At 35.4% G+C, this 20,347-nt stretch overlaps 1 protein-coding gene across 4 annotated transcripts in view; it reads right to left on the bottom strand.

Moving 5' to 3' along the window:
• Positions 1 to 20,347, bottom strand: part of LOC134540681 (probable multidrug resistance-associated protein lethal(2)03659) — a 152,613-nt gene that overhangs the window by 88,600 nt on the left and 43,666 nt on the right. For all 4 annotated transcript variants that reach the window (XM_063383556.1, XM_063383559.1, XM_063383557.1 and 1 more), the window contains exons 5-8: positions 14,225 to 14,429; positions 11,417 to 11,639; positions 6,001 to 6,157; positions 3,663 to 3,801 (exon numbers count right to left, since the gene is read on the bottom strand). In XM_063383556.1, coding sequence (XP_063239626.1) covers positions 3,663 to 3,801; positions 6,001 to 6,157; positions 11,417 to 11,639; positions 14,225 to 14,429 — 724 coding nt within the window. The remainder of the gene's footprint in view (positions 1 to 3,662; positions 3,802 to 6,000; positions 6,158 to 11,416; positions 11,640 to 14,224; positions 14,430 to 20,347) is intronic.

Raw genomic sequence — 20,347 nt, 5'->3', positions numbered from 1 at the left:
TTGTTAAATAAAAAAAAACTTATCTAATTTTTTTTATTTTAACTTGTCTCAATAATTTATTCTCCATTATACCATAACAATTTACGTAAGAAAAGTTAGGTCTAAATAAGGTGATAATGGTTTCTTTGGTAATCACAACAACTGGACCTAACAGGAGTTACTCAAGCAGTGACATGGTTCTAGGCTGTCTCAACTTGCAACCCATAGTCAGCTTTCTCCTACTAGGGCTCTTTTCTTCAGTCATTGTGTTGTGCGTTGACTGAGTGAACAAGTGCTCTGTGCAAGTTCATAAGATACAAATGGATAAACCGTGGGGTAAATATTGTTGCAATCCTTTTAATAAAGACAGGCATTCAGTAACTTAAAAACTAAAGAATGTCACACCATGGATGATAAAGCTAAATGATATTATCGAAGATGTAATGAAAATTTGCACTTCTTGCCGCTTAGAGTTAAGTAAGAAATAAATCATAGTCAAGTTCTGAAAGTGATACAAATACTCATGATGAACCATTGGCTGAAGATGTATATACAAAACCAGGCTGCAGCAAAGATGATCCTGAGTACATGGATATAGAATCAGGTATAGATTTTTTAAATGCCTCATTGATATCAATAGGAGAATCAACTGTTGTTAAAATAAACTGTAAATTAAATACGAAATGCTGCAAAGAAAAACTTGACAAAATTAAATTAAGATTTAATGAAACTTTTTTCCAGGCTAGCAACATAGAAGAGGATAACAAGAATCCACCAGACAACTCACAGACAGAAATTCTTAATCAGCCAAAAGAAAAATTTGAAACAGCAAGCAAAAGTGAAAAACTTAAGAATTTAACAATTTTACCAACCAGTTGGTCTTGTGCAAGACAGGAACGTGAATTTGGTATTAGTAACTATATGGTGAGGAAACAAAAAAAAAAACTCATTGAAGAAACAGTAGTGCTATCGAAACCTGATCCAAAACCTGGGAAAACTCTAACTCGCGAAACAGGTGTGTTAGTAACGGAATTTTATAATGATGACGAAGTGTGCAGGCAAATGCCTGGAAAAAAAGATTATGTCTCCATGGGTAAGGACACTGAAAATAAGCCAATCCATGTTCAAAAAAGGTTGATTTTTGGAAATTTTCACAATAATTTTAAATTAAAATTCTCTTATCTAAAAATTGGCTTTTCAAAGTTTGCAGAACTGAGGCCCAAGAATTGCATTATTGCTGGTGCCAGTGGTGCTCATTCTGAGTATAAAACTCATGTTTTCAGGAGGTAGGTTAAATAAATTGACACTTCCTGGCTCTGAAAGTCCACAATCAAGTTACAAGGAATGTATAGCCAAAGTTACGTGCATTCCACCATTACAGGCATGCTTCCTAAATTAATTAAACTACTGGCCAGATATTGCGGAATTTAAAGAAGCTTTAACCGGGTTTTTCGAGGAGGAAATGAGTGACAACATCACTTACAAACAATGGATTACTGTTGACCAATGCAATTTCGAAACATTTACCAAACCAATTAATGAGTTTTGTTCAAGAATTTGGCAATCCATTGAGTAACCTTAAAAAAACATGACTTTGTTGTTTAGCAAAAATCAAGGTTTTTCTCTGAAATAAAGTGAATCTGTGGTAACATTGGTTTTTGCCGAAAATTATTTGTTTGTTCTATAAGATGACGCTCAAGGGTTTCATTGGAACCATTCTATGGCTAATGTGCACCCTTTTGTAGTATACTTCAAGGAAAGCAATCAAGAAACAGAAAAACGAGAGCTCGTTCACCAGTGGTTTTGTATTTACATCAGACTGTCATTGTTCATGCTTTCCAAAAAAAATTAATCCTATTTCTGGCCAAATTTGAAAAAGCTTTAATATTTTTCAGATGGTTCCGCTGCACAGTACAAAAATTGTAAGAATTTTCTGAACCTCTGTCATCACAAAGAGGACTTTCATGGACTTGAAGCTGAGTGGCACTTTTATGCTACATCACAGGGGAAGGGAGTTTGTGATGGAGTTGGGGGAACAGTAAATAGGCTTGCTGCCAAAGCCAGCCACCAAAATCAATTAGAAAACCAAATTCTAACACCTTTTAAGCTTTTTCTGTGGGGTGTGGCAACATTTTCCATTCATTACATTTTTTTTATGTAACCAATACAGAGTATATAAATGAAGAAAAGATTCTAAAACCAAGGTTTGAAAAAGCTGTGGCAGTCTTTAGGACCCAGAAATTCCATGCCTTCATTCCTAAGATCTAAATGGGGTCAAAACCAAAATTTACTACTCATTTTCTGATGATTCAGAAACACACAGGGTACAGATCAGTTCTGGTGATGAAGACATTCCATTTGAAGAAATTGTGGGTTTTGTCGCTTGTGCTTACAATAAGAAGTGGTGGTTGGTGCATGTTGACTCAAAAGAATATGTTGAAAATGAAGTTCGTGTTTCCTTTCTTCACCCAAAAGGACCATCGCCATCATTCACCTATCCTACGAGAGCAGATACCTTAGCACTGCCAGTAAACTACATATATTGTTTGCAAATTACATCCAACCACAGCAACAGGTAGAACCTACCAAGTTCCAGCAGATGAGATGGACAAAGCAGCACAAGTTTTGGCACAGAAGAGAACTCACCATTACTAATTTGAAGTGCTAAAAAGAAGAAGAGAAAACTGTTCCATGAGTGTAAAGTAAGTTAAATTTTTTGTTTAAATAAAATGGATAAAATAAAATTTAATATTGAATAGTATCTAGTGTTGTTTAAAGGATTAATTTTTATTTAGACTAACAAGTAATTAATTAACAGAATTTCAATATGCATTAATTCACATAAAAAATCATTTAAATATGATACCATTGGAATACCATCATGAAACTTACTAAAGAAGTGTTGTATAAAATATATTTTTTTTTCATCAATATTAAAAAATCTTATTATTTTGTTTTTATTAAAAAAACTTTTATTAAATATAAATATAAAGTGATGTGATACACTCGAGTTATATGTTAAATTAAAGCCCATGTCATTCCAAAGAGAATGGTACAAGTTTGATTTTTCTAGGACAATCAGTTTTAGAGTTATTTTTAGAGTTACGTGCTTTTAAATATATCAAAACATTCCTACAAACTGGAGTTTTTTAATTTTTCAACAATTGATAACTCAAAAACGAAAGGTGTAAAAAAATTCAGACTTTTTATTTTTTATCTGCTAAACTAATACTGTCTCATATAAAAAAAATCATAAAGTTCTGAAGACATCATGTTTTGACCACTGGTGATTTGGTGTGGAATGAACCGAACCAATTTACATAACAATATCAAAAAAGCTCAAAACTCAAACAACAGGTGTCTTAATGAAACAAAACAAACAGCCAGGCAGCAAGATGCAACAAAATAATAATTAGACATGCTACAAGCAATATTCCAACCAAACATTTAGCCTATAGTCCAACTTTTGTTTGATTATAGATGCTCTAATAGAACCAACCAAAAACAAAGACTTAAGGATACTGAGACAGCTGAAACATTAACAGTTAGCACAGAGAACATGGTATTTTTTTAAATAAACAAACAAATAAAATACAATCTAAATTTTTTAAATTGAATTTCAATATATAAGGGAAAACATTCAAAGAAAAAAATATAGGTGTAAAAGTGAATGTGTTACTAACCTTTTCAGCAGTTACGTTATTCCCCATCATCACGTACAACAGGACTGTGATGAACAGTGTTAGACGTGTTGTGAACCACTCAAAGGAAAAAACCATAGCTCGCAGATAAGAGCTGACTCGTATCTCTTTAATTTCATCCCTGGGGAATAAGAAAAATGCTTTAAAAGGGTGTATGACCAAAATCAATAAGAACATTGAAATACTAAACTACTAATTTATTTAATAGCAAAAGGTTATATGTACACGTTTTAATTTTAGTTAGGTTGAGAACATATTACCAAGACAGTCACAGGGGTAGTTTCCTGTATTATTTTGCTTGTATAATCTTGTGTTTTTTTTAATGATTTTAAAAGAGCTGATAGTTTAACTTGTTATAAATAGCTTATCAATGGTTTTATACATACAAATAGTGTTTACTCAAATGTTTTAAGGCCATTAATAATTAATTTATATTTTAATCCTTGCATGAACCAAGAGCATTAAAAATGTGGTTATGAATGAACCATTTGTATGTACCCTTTGTCATATAATTATTTTATTTCAGTTTATCTTTCATTAATCAATAAATATTTGGTTTTCTATAAATTATTGACACCTGACTTTTTCAACATTTTGAGAAAACAAAGTTTTTTCAATATTTATGAATGAATGATATCCTAAAAAAAAAGAGTTTTATGGCAAAGGCTACATACAAAAGATTAATTCAAAACTGTAAACCACATGATAACATACTCTCACTTCATTCTACAGTTGAAATACAAACTGACCTTCAATAAACACTTGTTTGACTGAGAAAACTACTTATAAGCCTTAACTATAAATGTGCAAATGAGCAACAACATGAAATTATAGAAGCAAAATAATTTTGGAAACTTGCCCCTTAAGATAAAAGTAGTATGCATGAGCATTAAAAGAATGGCATTTATACAATTATGAGACTATACAATCGACTCCGGGGAAAATTCCCACCATGGCCCGACCTCATGGATTCTCAAAGAGCAAAGTTATTACTTATTACCCATAGCTCTAAATTAGGTTTTTTTTGACACTCTGAACACCCACTCCTCCTCCTTCAATCTAAGGTCTTAAGTCATCAAAATTTATGTGTTGTCAAACGTTCTCTATATGTATGCAAAATTTCAACACATCTGGACGTCGAAAAGTGGGTAAAAATTGACTGGGAAGATTTTATCACATAGTCCATCCATACATACAGGTCAAGCTAATAAAAGCAAAGGTAAAAATACCTACCACTGATTAAGAACAAACATAATTAAAAGTGCTTATATAATTGCATCATTAATGCTCATCACAGCCTAAATCCAGAACTATAATATATATATATATATATATATATATATATATATATATATATATATATATATATACACACACATATACATATATATATATACATATATATATAGACTAACAATTTGTTGTGTCTTTACAGTTTGATAAACGTTGCGCTATCTCTAAATTTCAATGTTAACTAAGGGTTGTCAAAATTGTAATGTCAAAATGCTAATATATTTTTTTAATTTGTCAAAATTTATTTTTTATGAATATAAATTATAACATCAAGTAGTACAGAATAGTTGTACTATTTTAAAGTTTTATTTCTTAATAAATACTATGTGCGTTGTAAATTCTACGATATGCACAAAATAAATATGTAAGGATGAATCACGTAGGTCCGTCATCTATTTGAGTTTTCTTTCTGGACTTCCAGAGAAGGCAGCACCGTGTTTTAACATTTCCGTTTCATTCACAAAATTACTTCTACCAAATGCTGTATACGGAAAGCTAAAATTTTGCACATAAAAAAAATCAATCCCTTTAATCATTACATACAAATAACATTTTAACGTCACCTACACCTTTATCTGTTCAGGGGGTTCGCATTGCATGCATCACTTCATGGACACTGCATCAGGTCGCTTTCTGTTGATCTGATGCTCTGCGCTTTCTTTGCAGAACACTCAAATCATTGGTCGAAGAGAGTAGTGTTTGCATTGTCAAAACAAATTTGGGAGAATGTATTTCATTGAAGTGACTGTGTTAGACTGAAATTTAAATTAATACATATCAATCATCAAGAGCCACATTATAAAAACCATTCCCACATATTTTTTCGGGTGTTGAAATATTGCAATGGTGAGGTATAAACATGAAGTGACTCAACTACATCACTCCCTTGACTCCAGTAAGTTGGTACATAGTATAAGGACACAAAATTATCATGTGTGCTTATCAAAGTGCATACTTTCTGGCATTCCAGAACATAACATGTTGTATGTTAATGTTAAATATTAGCGACAAAAGTAAGTACACTCACCGTCTCGCTTGAGAAACCAATTTGACGAAAGGTATTTCCCACGTGTACAGCTTTATCACCTGGATACCAGTGATTATTTCGTTCATAAGGCACACTCGCTTGTCTGTTTTATTCGCACAGCGAACTCTCTGGGCACCAACCTTCTTACCGATGTAACCTGTACAGTAGTGTCACGTCATTAATAACCAACACATCAAAAATACATGGAAACTATAAATGAATTATGAGCCAATACCAGTTAACATAAACCAGTGATTGCCAAGTGTACATTCTTGTACAGCCCGACTGCAGAATCTTTCAATAAAATGTCATTAGGTATACTCCAGAGTATTAGCCATCTTAGTTTGCCTATATGTATATGGGATAAGTTGTCAGCAGACAGCTATGAAGCCATGGTATTCTTAAAGAAATATGAAAAAAAAAAAAAAAAATACTACTTATATGTTTAGTAGGATCCCGATTAGCATCTGGGGTAATCACAGGTCCACAGAATGGTTAAAGCAATGAACCGTTGCGTTTAAACTCTTTTATCCTGACGATTTAGACAAACACTTCTGAAGATTGTACATAATAGATACTAAAGTGTTAGACGCAATTACAGAAAAAGTTGCAGTACATACAACTAAAACATAGCTGTATTTTACGTTGCCGTATTTTACGTGTAGTTGGTCAAACATTTCAAGTTTTTTTGTTGAATGTTAAGTGCCAATCGTTTGCGCTTATTATTAGACATTACTGTCCAAAGATTATGACAGATAAAATATACTGCTGCATTGAAACTACGCAGGACAGTTATCGCTCGTGTGAGTCGCGAAACAGCCGTGCCGTGCGCGGTTCACACGGACAAGTGGAACACAAGCGCGCATGCCTTACAGGGGTGCGTTTATGATTTGCTCTAGCAGATTCAATGTTCATGGTGCATACTAACACTTACCAACTATGAATGCACTATGTTTGGCAGAATTTTTCATCTTGAATCACAGCATAAAATGCTCTGTCACATAAATAGATTCAAAATATTAAAAAAAAAAAAGTGTCAAAAATAATTTTTGTGTTTATGGTTTGTGGAAGCGAAGTATCGCACAGTTAACCCGCAAACCAAATAACCAGCACCGGATAATCATGAGTCTACTATAAATATATATTTTTTTGTAATAAATATATTGTTGGATGGTAATTCTTATTAGATGAAAAAGTTTTTCTTTATTTTTTTTTATAAATACTACATAAAACATGTTTTTTTTGTTTCTTAGTGAAATGCAACATTTTATATTTATTGGTTCCTCTATAGAACAACACAACAAAAACAAAATTGTTACTTTAAGGGGCCCGCCTCGTTAGGGGTGTATGTGTGTTAGTGAGGCGGGATGATAAGCGCGACGCTCGCTGGTATTTCCAGCGCGGTATCGCCTCTACGCACAAGTCTCTGAATTGGCGCACAGTCTTCTCGTCGTCACAGGATAACTGTGAAATTTGAGCGGTGACCGTAACATTATATGGCGGAGAAATGAAGATAAAGGTGTAATGCAAGTCCCTTACGTACTTTTAATAATCTGTACTGGTTGTTTTACGCCTAAAAAATACTCTGAAAACACGCGTTTCAGCCATTTTAACTCTTCTAGAAATACAGTTTAAAAACATGATCCAAAATTAAAAGTACTTTTCGGTCCTCAGCGAACTCTTAAATGCTTTTCGTAAACATACCCCACTAGGATATCTTGAGTAGTTTTCAAATTGCGTTGTTTTTCCTGAAGCTCTGCGCACCGTGTGTGTGCCCAGGTAGGCGGGGGCCTTAAATGTAGGTATGTAATATTTACTCATGTGTGTCTCAGCCACAGGTTAGTTTGAATGATATCTGCCCCTCGGAAAGAGTGAACTAACATATGACATATGATATATAACATACAAAATAAGTAGGGACAAGATTAAATGGTGATAAAGCCGAGAAAAAAAATGTAAGTACTAAAAAAATGTCCATACACCATATAACACCGAAATGGAAAGTACCAAAACGCCCCAAATAATCATGAAATTAATCAGCACATTTGGTCAAAACTAAACTCAGATAAAAAAAAAACATTCTTTTAATATATTTAATTAAATGAACATAAATTATTATGGAGTTAGTACCAAAATGTGAGTACTAAATAAATTTGAATATTTTTTATATATTGCAACTGTTATTAGTAACTAATTTTTACATTATGACTTTGGAACATTTGACAAACTCATATATACCTGCTGATTTATTTTTATTGTTCCCAGTAGTTAGATATGCTAATTACAAATTATTATACCGTAAAAGTGCATCATGTATCAGTTAAAACAACACTGTTTTGGTGAAGTAAATATAACTGAACACGTAAGTGTCGTCTTAGCTGAAAATTGTGCTATCTTTATGAATAAATAGAGTTCATAAAAAATATTTAAAAAAATTAGAAATGTCATGCTTGAAAAATTAAATTGGAAAAATAAAACCATAAAATCTTGTCTCTAGCAATAAGATAACAAAACCAAAAGTGTTCAAATATTTAGTAGGGTCCATGGCGGCATAGTGGTCAATCATTCACATGCCAACACTACGATACGGATTCTTTTTCATACAGGGTCGACACCAGAATTTTCACAAGTGGGAAACGTGATTGATTTTGCAGTTAACTGATGGTTTTTTTTTCTTTTCCGGGGTATTCCAAGCTTCCTCAATACTGCATTCCATCCCTGCTCCATGCACATGACTTCAACCCCTCACAATTTCTCATGACTAGCGACACGATTATATGGTGAACTGCAATAAAACCGAAATAACAGCATAAAGAATGCCAATACAAGTAACACTGAAATGCAACTTAATACACTATTTGGCACCGGAATGTAACTAAAAACATTAAATCAATTAGCAATTTGACAAAATTTAATTTAAAATTTAATGTATGAAAATAAAAAAATAACACTGGAATCTCATGTTTTAAAAAAGAAATTGACATAAAAATAAAACCATAAAATTGTGTCCCTAGTCATGACGTAAATGTTGACCAGAAGTTAAAAACTCAACTAATCAATTAATTCAATCATAAGTTTAGCCCACTGATGGATTTGTTTTAATGCAATTTTTTTACCCACAACAATTTCTACATATGTTTCACAACATAAGCAATGCTTCTTTTGTTTTGCAACAAATTTTGTAGCCAAATATAATATGCAAAAAGTAGTTACATGCACTGGCCCCATTATGATGGTTGATGTCTATGAGCGATTGGGCCGCGCCAAATCACCAATATTTGTTTCCGTTAGGCTCCACCTGCTACAGTGAAAGATTCAACTAAGATTCGACTAAGCTCAAAGCTCTTTGGAATATTCCAATTGACTTCACCAGGGACTTTGCTATTTGTTTTATTTGAAGCTTCAGTTGTAATGGAAAGCTCCGTGTTTAATGTGACGCTTGGCATTTGTTGCAAAGCTTTAAAACATTGGAAACATAAAGTCAATCATGAAAATATTTAGTTTTTTTTTATGTTGTTAATGTTTTGCTTGAATAAAGTTGGTTACTTAAAAAAAATCAATAGGTGACAGTTTGGTTTTATGAATGGTCAATATTAATATTATGCATAATAATTTTATATATATATTTTTACTTTAATTCCATTTTTTATAAATGAGTGTAATGCAACTTTGCCAAGAACAATGTTTGCAATTTGATTTGACTTCATGAATATTTTAAAAATTAGATTTGATATGCGCTTCACTTCAAAAAAACTAATATTAATTTGCAAAGGCCTACTAGTCAGACAGATTATGGACCATGAATACGCCAGATTATGGATTTTGCCGGATTATTGAACGTCAGAGTTTTTAAAGGTGAATACCACTGAAAAATTAACATGCAGTGCAATGGTTATATAAATAAGTTGTAATAAGCTGCTCTTTAGTGAAAAAAACACATATGAGCATAACTAGGGGCTGGAAAATTTAGCATCTATTGTTTTATAAATTAACATCTACTATTGTAAAATTTGCATTTTTAATGCAAATTGTTTAAAACTTATTAATTAATTAAATTCTAAAAGTTTTAAATTCAATATTCATATGAACAAATGGCTACAAATAACCCCAAATTTCTGTTTTGTACAAATATCAATCACATGCCTTTCTAGATTAAAACATCAAAAATACTAATGCTGATTTCACTTAAAAAGTTGGTAGTGCATTTAGCTCGCAAAAAACAATATCACAGGGTTTAGTTCAAAGAAATTCTCAATCAACTAAATTAATTGGGTTGGGCTTATATTTTGAAGTTGTCTCTGACGAACATAACTTGGCTGCATCAAGAGACACAGCTGTATCTCAAAGCATGCTGGTTACGAAAACTAGAGTTGAGTGTTGATAACCAGAAAGTCATCACGTGGGGTCAAAGTCAAGCACTTGCAGTACAGCTGTGGTTAACTGGCCAAATGCAAGAAAGTGCACCCTCTTTTGTTTTTATCTTATTAGTCAACTTTACACCTTCCATACACCTATGGTCCGTGAGAGAAGAGGAAATCTGCAGCAACGTTACTGGACATTTTGCCTCAGATCGAGTTACTTAAAAGAGGCCGCACTGCAGCATAAAAGGACTCAGACATGTTTATCGGCGCGTTTTGTGGGAACCCGATGCTTGTTGCGTTTATCGGCATTCTTTGAGCAGCCGCCGCGTCCTTCGACAGGACTCACAACGCGTTTCTGGGCATTTCGACGGCGAAGGTCGCGCAATATCTCGGAGACATGCCCGATTGTTCTGGACGGGAACCCAAGGGCTATATAAGGAGGTGGGGTCGACCTTCGAGTCAGTCTGAGTCAGAGAGTTCAGAGTGAAGTCGAGAGTATTCCCGCGGCGGAGTTTTGTGTAAATTAAAAAATTTAATTATACATGTGCATGTGTCCTAGACAAACAGTTAAGTACAAACATAAGGAGTGTCAGGTAACTGAAAGTCTTCAAGATAGGGTTGTTACTTTAAGTGTGAAACAATACATTTTGTACAACAAATTTGAAAACCATTAAAAATGTGTAGGAGTTACATGGCATTTTATAAAAGATATTTTACAAATGAGCTGGGAAAAAAAAAATGCTCAATAGTTATTCTCAAAAATAGCTAACATAGCATTTATGTTGTAAATTCGCAAAAAAAAAAAAGGACCTATAGCATGATGCTAATTTTATTCAGCCCCTAAGCATAACTGTTTAAAAAAGTCTCCAATATTAAGTTGTGTTCATAATGCAGATCTCTCCTTCAAAAATTCATTACTGAAATATACCCATGTACTTACTTGTGAAAAGTAACCCAATGGAAAACAGGAAAACACTGTACTGAATGAATAAACTGGCAGTAATGCGCAGTATTGCAGGCCTGAAAGAACCCGAGCGCGCGGAGAGGAGAGGCACCTTGCAGGGGGATGAAGCCAAGCGTGGCCACGACGCCGATGACGGCGGCCGAGCCCATGGTCGTCCACATGAAGTAGGTGATGACGACCGCCTGCACGGGCCCCAGCCACAGGTACACCGGGTGGGTGAGGCAGGACTCGAACCGGCTCACGTCGTTGGACAGGAGGTTCACCACCTGCCCCACCGTCGTCTCGCCGAAGGCTGTCTGCGTCAGCCGCAGCGCCTGTGCCGTCAGATACCCTCCCTACTACTTAATGTGCAACTTTCCAAACCAGAAACCACACAGATAGAAAAAAAAATAAAAATAATCAATGCGTACTTTAATGTACATGCGTTCGAAGTTATACTTACTCACTTATGTGATAAAAAATTCACTTAAATTTTGCATGCAAATAATTAACAGAAATCAAATAATAAGAGGACTGGAGTTATTCTATAAATATGGTAGGTAATGTATATATTCAATCAAATTAAAGCATTTTAAATTAATACTTAGTATTCAATATTAATACAAACACATGTATAAAATTAATTATTTAATTTAGTATAATAATCCAGATAAATTTTAATTAATAATGAAAAATAAATAAATATTCTGAATATTTGTTCTAATTTATCATTTAAATTTTTTAAGGAATAATAATGTAAATATTTACAATGAAAATAAATTATACATACGGGAACAAAACCTCACTTATAATAATACACTTAAAAAGTTTATAAACACAATTTCCATCACTAATATTGACAGTAAATAAATGTGTTTAATTATATGGAACAGTATTCAGTATCAATCACTAAAGTATATGATTAAATAGCATATATATATATAATTTTTATTTGTATGTAGCATTTTTTTTTTCATCCTTGAAAATGTTGTTGCATGGTGCACACAAATCATAAAAATTCAATCTCATATTTTTTTCATAATGCGTCTAAAGAAGTATAACTTAAAAAAAAAAAATTAAAGACTGTAAACTGTAAACTGTGTGGTTACTGCATCACATACCAAAGTAAAAATTCTTTCAGATTAATTTTACTTTTGTTTACAAGTCTGTTCCTTGTGTACTGTGCAAATAGCATTTTTTTGTGAATGCTAGCCATTCTTTTCTTGCTCTCTGTGTATTGGCTTCCTGTTCACGTTTGGTTCCCGGTAAAATGAATCCAACTTACCTCGGATTTCACCTGCATACACAAAAAAAAAATCAGTTTCTTTTTAGATTAGAGGCACTTCCCACTGTCTATGTGTTTAGTAGTTTGCAAACGCAAGCACCTTCCAGCATGTGCTATTAAAAAATCACGTCATGCAATGCAAAACGCAACGTTTTCAGTTTAAGCGAAACAAATATGAGTAAATAAAAATATCGGCATACGACTTTCTGAATGTGTCTTGTAGTGCTTGAATTTACTGCCACTTTATTCACATGCCGTCAATGTGAAACACACAAATTTAATTCAAAGATTGACAATTTTAAACACTTTATCATAACTTAAAACACCTCTCGTATCATTAAAAAAAAATGTACATACAGAAACCACAGCGTGAAAACAAATCAAAACAAAAAATGGACTTAAGAAAATAAAGCCTGAGTTGGGGAAGTCGAAGTTGACCATGAATATAAACCTTGCAAGGATACTTAGATACTTGGTAACTGTAATTATTGTGCTAGTGGTGCTAGTCATGATAGTACAAACACACACCCAAAATATTCTTCAAGTCTCCATGATTGATTGAATTTTGGTTTTAGAAAGAAGAAAAAAACTATGTAAAAACAACACATTTAAAACTTTTAATCCACTAAAAAGAGGGCGAAAATCACATTAAATCGTGAAGGCATGAAATGTCGTAAAAAATAATGCGCCTCACGATCGAATCATGAGAGTTGGCAGGTACGCATGAAGGTGTAATGCAAGTCCTTGCGTACTTTCACGAAGTTTCCTGCCTAAAAAAAATTATTCTGAAAACACCATCTCTGTCCTCAGGATATCCTTAAATTATATTTTTACAACAGACACCACTCGGATATCTTGAGCAGTTTTTAAATCACACATTTTGTCTGAAGCTCTGCTTACAGTTTGTATTTCCAGGTAGGCAGGGCCCTTAAGAAGCTTATATTTTTCCAAAATTTTGGACTCGTCATAGGGGACGCACCACAACGCCGAACGTACAATAACGCTGAAAACCATAACGCCAAATGCCAAATTGACTACAACGCCGACAGCTAGAATACTGCTGTGTACCACAACGCCGAATTACCACAACGCCGAAATACATTAACGCCGAAATACATTAACGCCGAAAAATGTCATTGCAGGACTGCCACAAAGGTTAGGTTAGGTTAGGTAAGGTAAGGTAAGGTAAGGTAAGGTAAGGTAAGGTAAGGTTAGGTTAGGTTAGGTTAGGTTAGGTTAGGTTAGGTTAGGTTAGGTTAGGTTAGGTTAGGCTAGCCTAGGTTAGGTTAGGTTGTGGTATTTCGGCGTTAAGATACATTTAAGAAACACACACAAATTCATTCAGTTGTTTTTCATTTTGCTCCTGTGCCCCCCCCCCCCCCCTCCCCGCAGCAACATTTTTCGGCGTTACTGTATTTCGGCGTTGTGGTACACAGCAGTTTTCTAGCTGTCGGCTAGTCAAATTGGCATTCGGCGTTATGGTTTTCGGCATTATTGCACGTTCGGCGTTGTGGTAACGACCCCTCGTCATATACCTGGAAGGTGTTTCATACCACCAAAAAAAATCCCATCATTTTTCTCCCTCTGCGCTACAACTGCACATCTGAAACTGGGTCAGTCCCCAGGGACCCGCACCTTCCTGTAGATGAGCGAGCAGATGCCGACGCGCATCTTCATGCCCATGTGGAACATGGCCATCATGTACGGCTGCCGCACGAAGAAGAAGGACGCCGTGCAGACCAGCACGCCAAGGGCGTGCAGGTACGCGTCCCTCAGCGTTATCCCGCTGCCCGCCTCGAAGTACTGTATCAGCTGGCCCAGGAACAGGGGCTGCGCCACCCTGCCGAGTTCACAGACAAGAGGCGCGTGGCTTGCGAGCGATATCTGCCGGCCTGTCCGATGGAACAGGTGTCAGTCACCTTCGAGGCGTCGTTCGTAAACTACCCAAGAATGGAAAAATGTAATAAGTTATATACCGTATTTACCCGCATACGGGGTCAAATATTTTATACATATTTTTAGTTTTAAAATAACGTAGTGCCACCCTCATGCGAATTTATAACTTTGGGTTAAAAAAAAATGTTATTGTAGTGTATCGTTGTGTATGTGTGTAAATAACTCTACTGTGATGAATTTTAATATGTATTATGTCACGAGTAATTAATTAAAAAGTTTTTATTAAAATAGCTAAGCAATGCGTGAAAAGCACTATGAATGGCACCAATGAGCTCGTCTGCCCGGTCGCTCAGCAGGCGCCGGCAAGTGAGATGACTCTCTGGGCTGGCATTCGGCTGGAGGAGGGGAAAATTTAAAAATAAACAAGCCAGTTTGTGTGTGTGAGTGTGTGGCCATGTAGCGGTGTTGACGGTTCTCCCTCCCTTCCCAACCTCCACAGTCGCAAAAGTCCGTGAACTGGCACAGTACACGATCGCCACATGACTATTTCAACGGGTTTTTAATACGCAACCGTGACCAAACATTTTTTTTTTGTGCGAGATTTATCAGCTTTAAAACGCAACATTCCATGACTAAGCTGCAGCCATCGTTTAGGGTTTGAAAGCCGCACTTCAAAGCATGGCTCTTTACGTTCCTCCAGCTCCTGCGTGAATTTCTCACTGACTGTGACGTGCGTACTAGTTTTTATATAAGAAACTGGCAGGCAAGGGTAGCTTGCTGCCTCTTTTTCTATTATGGACGAGGACTGGTTAAAAAATATATACAAAAGCTGGGAAGAGATACACATGATTGTTTTTTTGTTATTAGGAAGGGTCGTAAAGCAGTAAGAGTGTGAGGAAGAAAAGAGTGTGTAAGAATGCCGCCTCTCATACGCAGGGGTGACCCATCTGCAGGTAAATACGGTAACCAGTTTTACAAACAGGTTTCCCAAACCTTACTTCCGATAATTTACCTAAATTTTCTTTATCCATTTAACAATTTTTTTCTTTGCCTCATTGTTATATCTGGAAAAATAACCAATATACAATACAAAAAACTTTCAAATAACAATTAGACAAATATACATATCATGCAAAATTGACTGTAAAATATTTTCCTCTATAATATACAATTTCCACTGTTTCATCTTGATCAACACTATGTAACCAACACTGCCAGTTTGATAAAGATAATGAATATAATTGTTTAATTTAATTTTTTAATAATACGTTATCAATTGTGATCAAGTTAAGACTAAGAATATTTGATTCCGCTTCAAATTAATACACAGTTAGTATCCCTTAAGTTTAGTTAATGTTAGTACATATTGAATATAGATTACAAAATAGCTTATGAATTTATAATTAAAATACATTCCATTTTACAACATTAAATACTGCATCGTATGAAAAAATACTGATCGGTTTTGTACTTAATATTGTCAATTTACCTGTGCTTTCTAGGTTATGAAGATATTTTTTTAAATTCCCTGAGATTTTCCCATTTTCCAGATTCTCCATATTTGTGGGAACTCTGTCAAGTACGGAAGATGAAAAAAAAATGCAATGCAAGCATCGGCCAACGTTCAACTTCTTGCGTTTTGGTTTGCACTCCCAACTTACATGTTTGACATGAAGTGTTCTGAAAACTTTTAAAGACGTAGGCGTCATGTGTATAGATGGGTATGGTGTTGTATTTTTTATTACATGTTTTATTACATGCATCATCACTTGATAAGCTTTCGCACAGTGACAGAAAATAATCTACAATTTCACATGTTTTTCTACCATTAATAGTTTCAAGTTGTAGGGTTGTGATGTCTTGCGAATTTCTTGGACATATGCCATTGAAGTAATGCACTGTTTGTCATGGAAAAAATTCATAAATGCACAATAATATATAAAAATTTTAAAAATAAACCCACCGAAAACAAGCATACATCAGCTGATGTCAAACAGATAGAACCAATGATGAACCTAAACAGGTGTTACTGACAACACAACGATGACAGCACAGACAAACACATTCAAACTTAAAATATCACACAGCACGAGAATTCTGTGGAGGGAGTTTAGTCATGAAAAAATAATAACAGCACAGATGAACACAGTGGGATAACAATGACGAGAGTGTTTCAACAATAACAGTAAATACAAACAGACAACAAAATGTGGACAACGCAGCAAATATGAGAATTCAATGATGAAGATAAAACAAATATTATGGACAACACAACGACAACACCAACGAACACTACATTTCCTATGACAAAATAGGAGCAACATTTCGGGAGCTGGCATCAGTTCCCGTCGACAGGCACAAACAGTGCAAAACTGCAATGGCACATGTTCAAGAAATTGTATTAAATCAAAATTCCCCATTATATAAATAATTATATTTAACCCTTATTGTCTATTCGTCCACTGAAGTGGACAATTTATATCTCAATGATACGAGGAGTTTATTAAACCTTGACTGTGTGGGTTAAAGTGTACCTACATTCTAGTGGACATCATATTTTTTTATGGCTATGAAATGAATCAATTTTATTTTACTTTTATTATTTACTATAAAATAATTATACATTGATATTATCATTAATAAAGCATAAGATTATTATCACAAAAATATCCACAAAAAGTTTAGTTACTAAAAAAAAAATTGGTATATCTTAGGAATTGACAAAGTATGACCGAAAGAAGGGTTAAAGAAAGTTTTGTGCTTAAACAGTGACTTTTTTTTTGCATTGGTCGAGTTTTGCATTGTTGGGTAGTTTATAAACCTAGTCTCACCTGTGGAGCACGATTACATAGTGTTAAAGACTCTGGATTTGCATTCCAAAGGTCCCCCACAAGTCAAATTAAGCTATCAAAAAATTTCTTTATTACAGTAATACTACAAAAAATAAGTCTCAAAAACACCCACCTTTGTGCTTGATTTTCAGCTAACAGGATAAATAACTGTTTGGAAATAAAAACCCTAGGAGATTCATGGTTTGTGCTCTCTTGTACAATAAAAAATTAAGGAGTTCTTAAGGACCTTTTTAATTCATTGCATTCACCACTATTAAGAGGTAGAAAACCATTTGCAATATCACAAAATCCCTGAAGAAAATAACAATGTTAAACAGTGAATGCAAAAAAAAATTATTTTGTTGTTTGATTCAATTCCTACAGATAAGCCCCTTTTGTTCACACTTATCTCTAATATTTACTTAAGTTCAAATTAAGACAGTACAAGACAACTTTTTAGTTTTAAAGTGTGGTTCAAAAAAAAAGTTTAAAATGTTTAAAATTGATGTATACATTCACATTTTGAGGGCGTACCGGTGTTGAGGTTGGAATATTGGTGGAAATTAATGGGCGCCACCACGTGAGTGGGCACGTGGACCCGGCGTGAAACTCTAACTCAGGGCGTTACGTGGCCCGTGTGCGGCGAGATATAAGCCCTCCTGATTCTTAACGCAATACCTGTCCCTAACTAAGCCCGCTCTCAGTGTCGGGCACGCTTCTAATTATCGCAGTGGGCTCTCAGGGCGTCCCACACGCCACTGACCAGGTTAAGGACCCACGTGGCCCCCCGAACACAAAACACGTGACTCAATTAGTTGGTTTTTATTACTCACGTTACACGCCCTTACACAATCCTCTGTTGATACTGCTATAAAACGCCCGAGGCACGAATCGAATTAGGTGAGAAGGCGAACCACACACGTGGTCGCCTCAAGCCGTTACTTAATACACAGATGATAGAAAACTCCGGAGAGTAAATAACTATTAATTAAGCAGTCTCTCCGACCGAGAGAGGCCCCGAGGATAAAAAGAAAACAATTTGAATAAATTAATTAACAGAACTACTTCTCGGTGAAACGACGGTGATGTCCTCAGGGTGTCTGCAGAGACGTCCGCTCTCGGCCGGCTGTAGAAGAAGACTGGGGCGAGACCCGGGCTTGCGGAAGGCAACATGGCGCCCTTCGCGCCGAACACAATTACCGTTACAACTTAGCTATGGCGTGCCCCGGGTTATAATTAAAAATAACATAAACTCTTTTACAAAAATAAGTACATCACATCCATACCCAGACCGTCTGTAATAATTACTTATATGATAGAAAACAGTTTAAATCAAGTTACGTGCTAGTTCCTCCGCCGCCCGCTAGGGAGCGTCCTTGTCCGTGTTTGCACGTATTGAATTATAAAACATCATGATTTAATTAAACAAAAGACACTCACATACATAGCCGTCATGACACTATTTTGGGGCGATAAGAAAAGGGTTACAATAATTATTAATACCAATTAGGGGTGCGGCGCACTGCAGCTAAGCGCCCTCTTGCTGTAGTTCGTGGCGCGCAGTTTGAATCTCACACGGCTACGTACGTCACGACACAAATGCCGGGTAAGAAAGGTGGTGGGAAAGGGAACAGAGGATGATCAGGGTCGTGGGGCGAAGCCCCGGCTGACGCCAATATATAAAATCATTAACTTGGCCCAAAATTTGCTAACTGTACTGCTCAAGTTTGCTGCCAAGTCGTAAACAAAAGAACATTTAATTACCTTGTAGCGATTTAAAATGCGCGCGTCATCGCGGGCCTCCGGCACTTCGCTCCCCTCATCCTTCTCCCTCCTTTTCTCCCCCTCCTAGTGTTTGTTCAATTTGTACTCGTTTTCCCCCACCCTTTCAATATGCGCATGCGCGCGCTGCGGCGCGAGTTTATAAAATCAGCTGCAGACATGATGAGGGCCTTCTTCTTCTTCTACTGGTAGCCTTTGTGAGGCTTGGTTGTCAGCAGTAGCTGACCAGTTGTTAATTTCACTAGCATGTAGTCCGAGAGCTTCGACTTAGTCTTCGTGCGTGTGCGACCTCAGGGGAGAAATGTAAGTTGAATCGAGTCGTCAGTGAGGCGGTGGCCCTCACCCTAATGTAGAATCAGTATTGTTTAAATTTGTTCTGTCTAAATTCATTTTCGGCCGCCACCATCAAAAATTGTTTGGAGTTCTGCTTTAAATTTAAATTTAACTTAACCTTCGCTTCCGTTTTTCTGTTTCTACCTGTCTCCCCCTGAGACATCGTCGCACGTATTTGTTTGGTACTGCTTTTTAAAGAATAATGTAACTTCTTTCTTTCGTGTACCTGCACTTTGCAGTAGTTTTGTAATTGTAACATTTTTTTGTAATATAACTTCGGACAAGGAAATTATGTCCCTTTTTGACGATCGTTGATTGGATCGTTCACTGTGTAGCCGGCTTACCCATTCAAATTATAATTGTCACCTAACTCGTTTTGTCAGAAATGTTAATGGTAATATTTATTATGTATTAATATTGAATTTGTTCTTGCGTTAAACGTAACTGTATCTGAATATTAACGTAATATTGATTATGAATTAATATTGAATTTGAATAGAATGTCTGTGTACCTTAAACCTTTAACCTATTACAACCTGCATACTTGCATGCTATCAGTCTTTATTAATGAGTTTTTAAAGATTCTTAGAGCAATTTAAGGACTTTTAAGGACCCTTATTTAATTTGAGACAAATTAAAGACTTTTAAAGGATTTTAAGGTGGTGTACAAACCCTGAGACTAGGCCACCGAATTCTAAACAACATAATGATAACGAGTATGGTCATAACACTGTATTTCTTTCAGAGTTTCCAGAAATTACTAGTCACATCCCGGAGAGGATTCCACCCAGACGAAGTATAGTTTTTACGTTTCGAGATCAAACAGACGACCTTGAACCCTAGAAAACATTCTTAAGGTCTCATTCATTGATTCATTCGTTCAATAATTTTGACTTCCCAGGTGGGATTTTGATTT

This window comes from Bacillus rossius, chromosome 17, assembly GCF_032445375.1.
Source record: "Bacillus rossius redtenbacheri isolate Brsri chromosome 17, Brsri_v3, whole genome shotgun sequence".
NCBI classification, from domain to species: domain Eukaryota; kingdom Metazoa; phylum Arthropoda; class Insecta; order Phasmatodea; family Bacillidae; genus Bacillus; species Bacillus rossius.
Note: the sequence above shows the minus strand (reverse complement) of the source record. Positions and strands in the feature narration are given on the sequence as shown.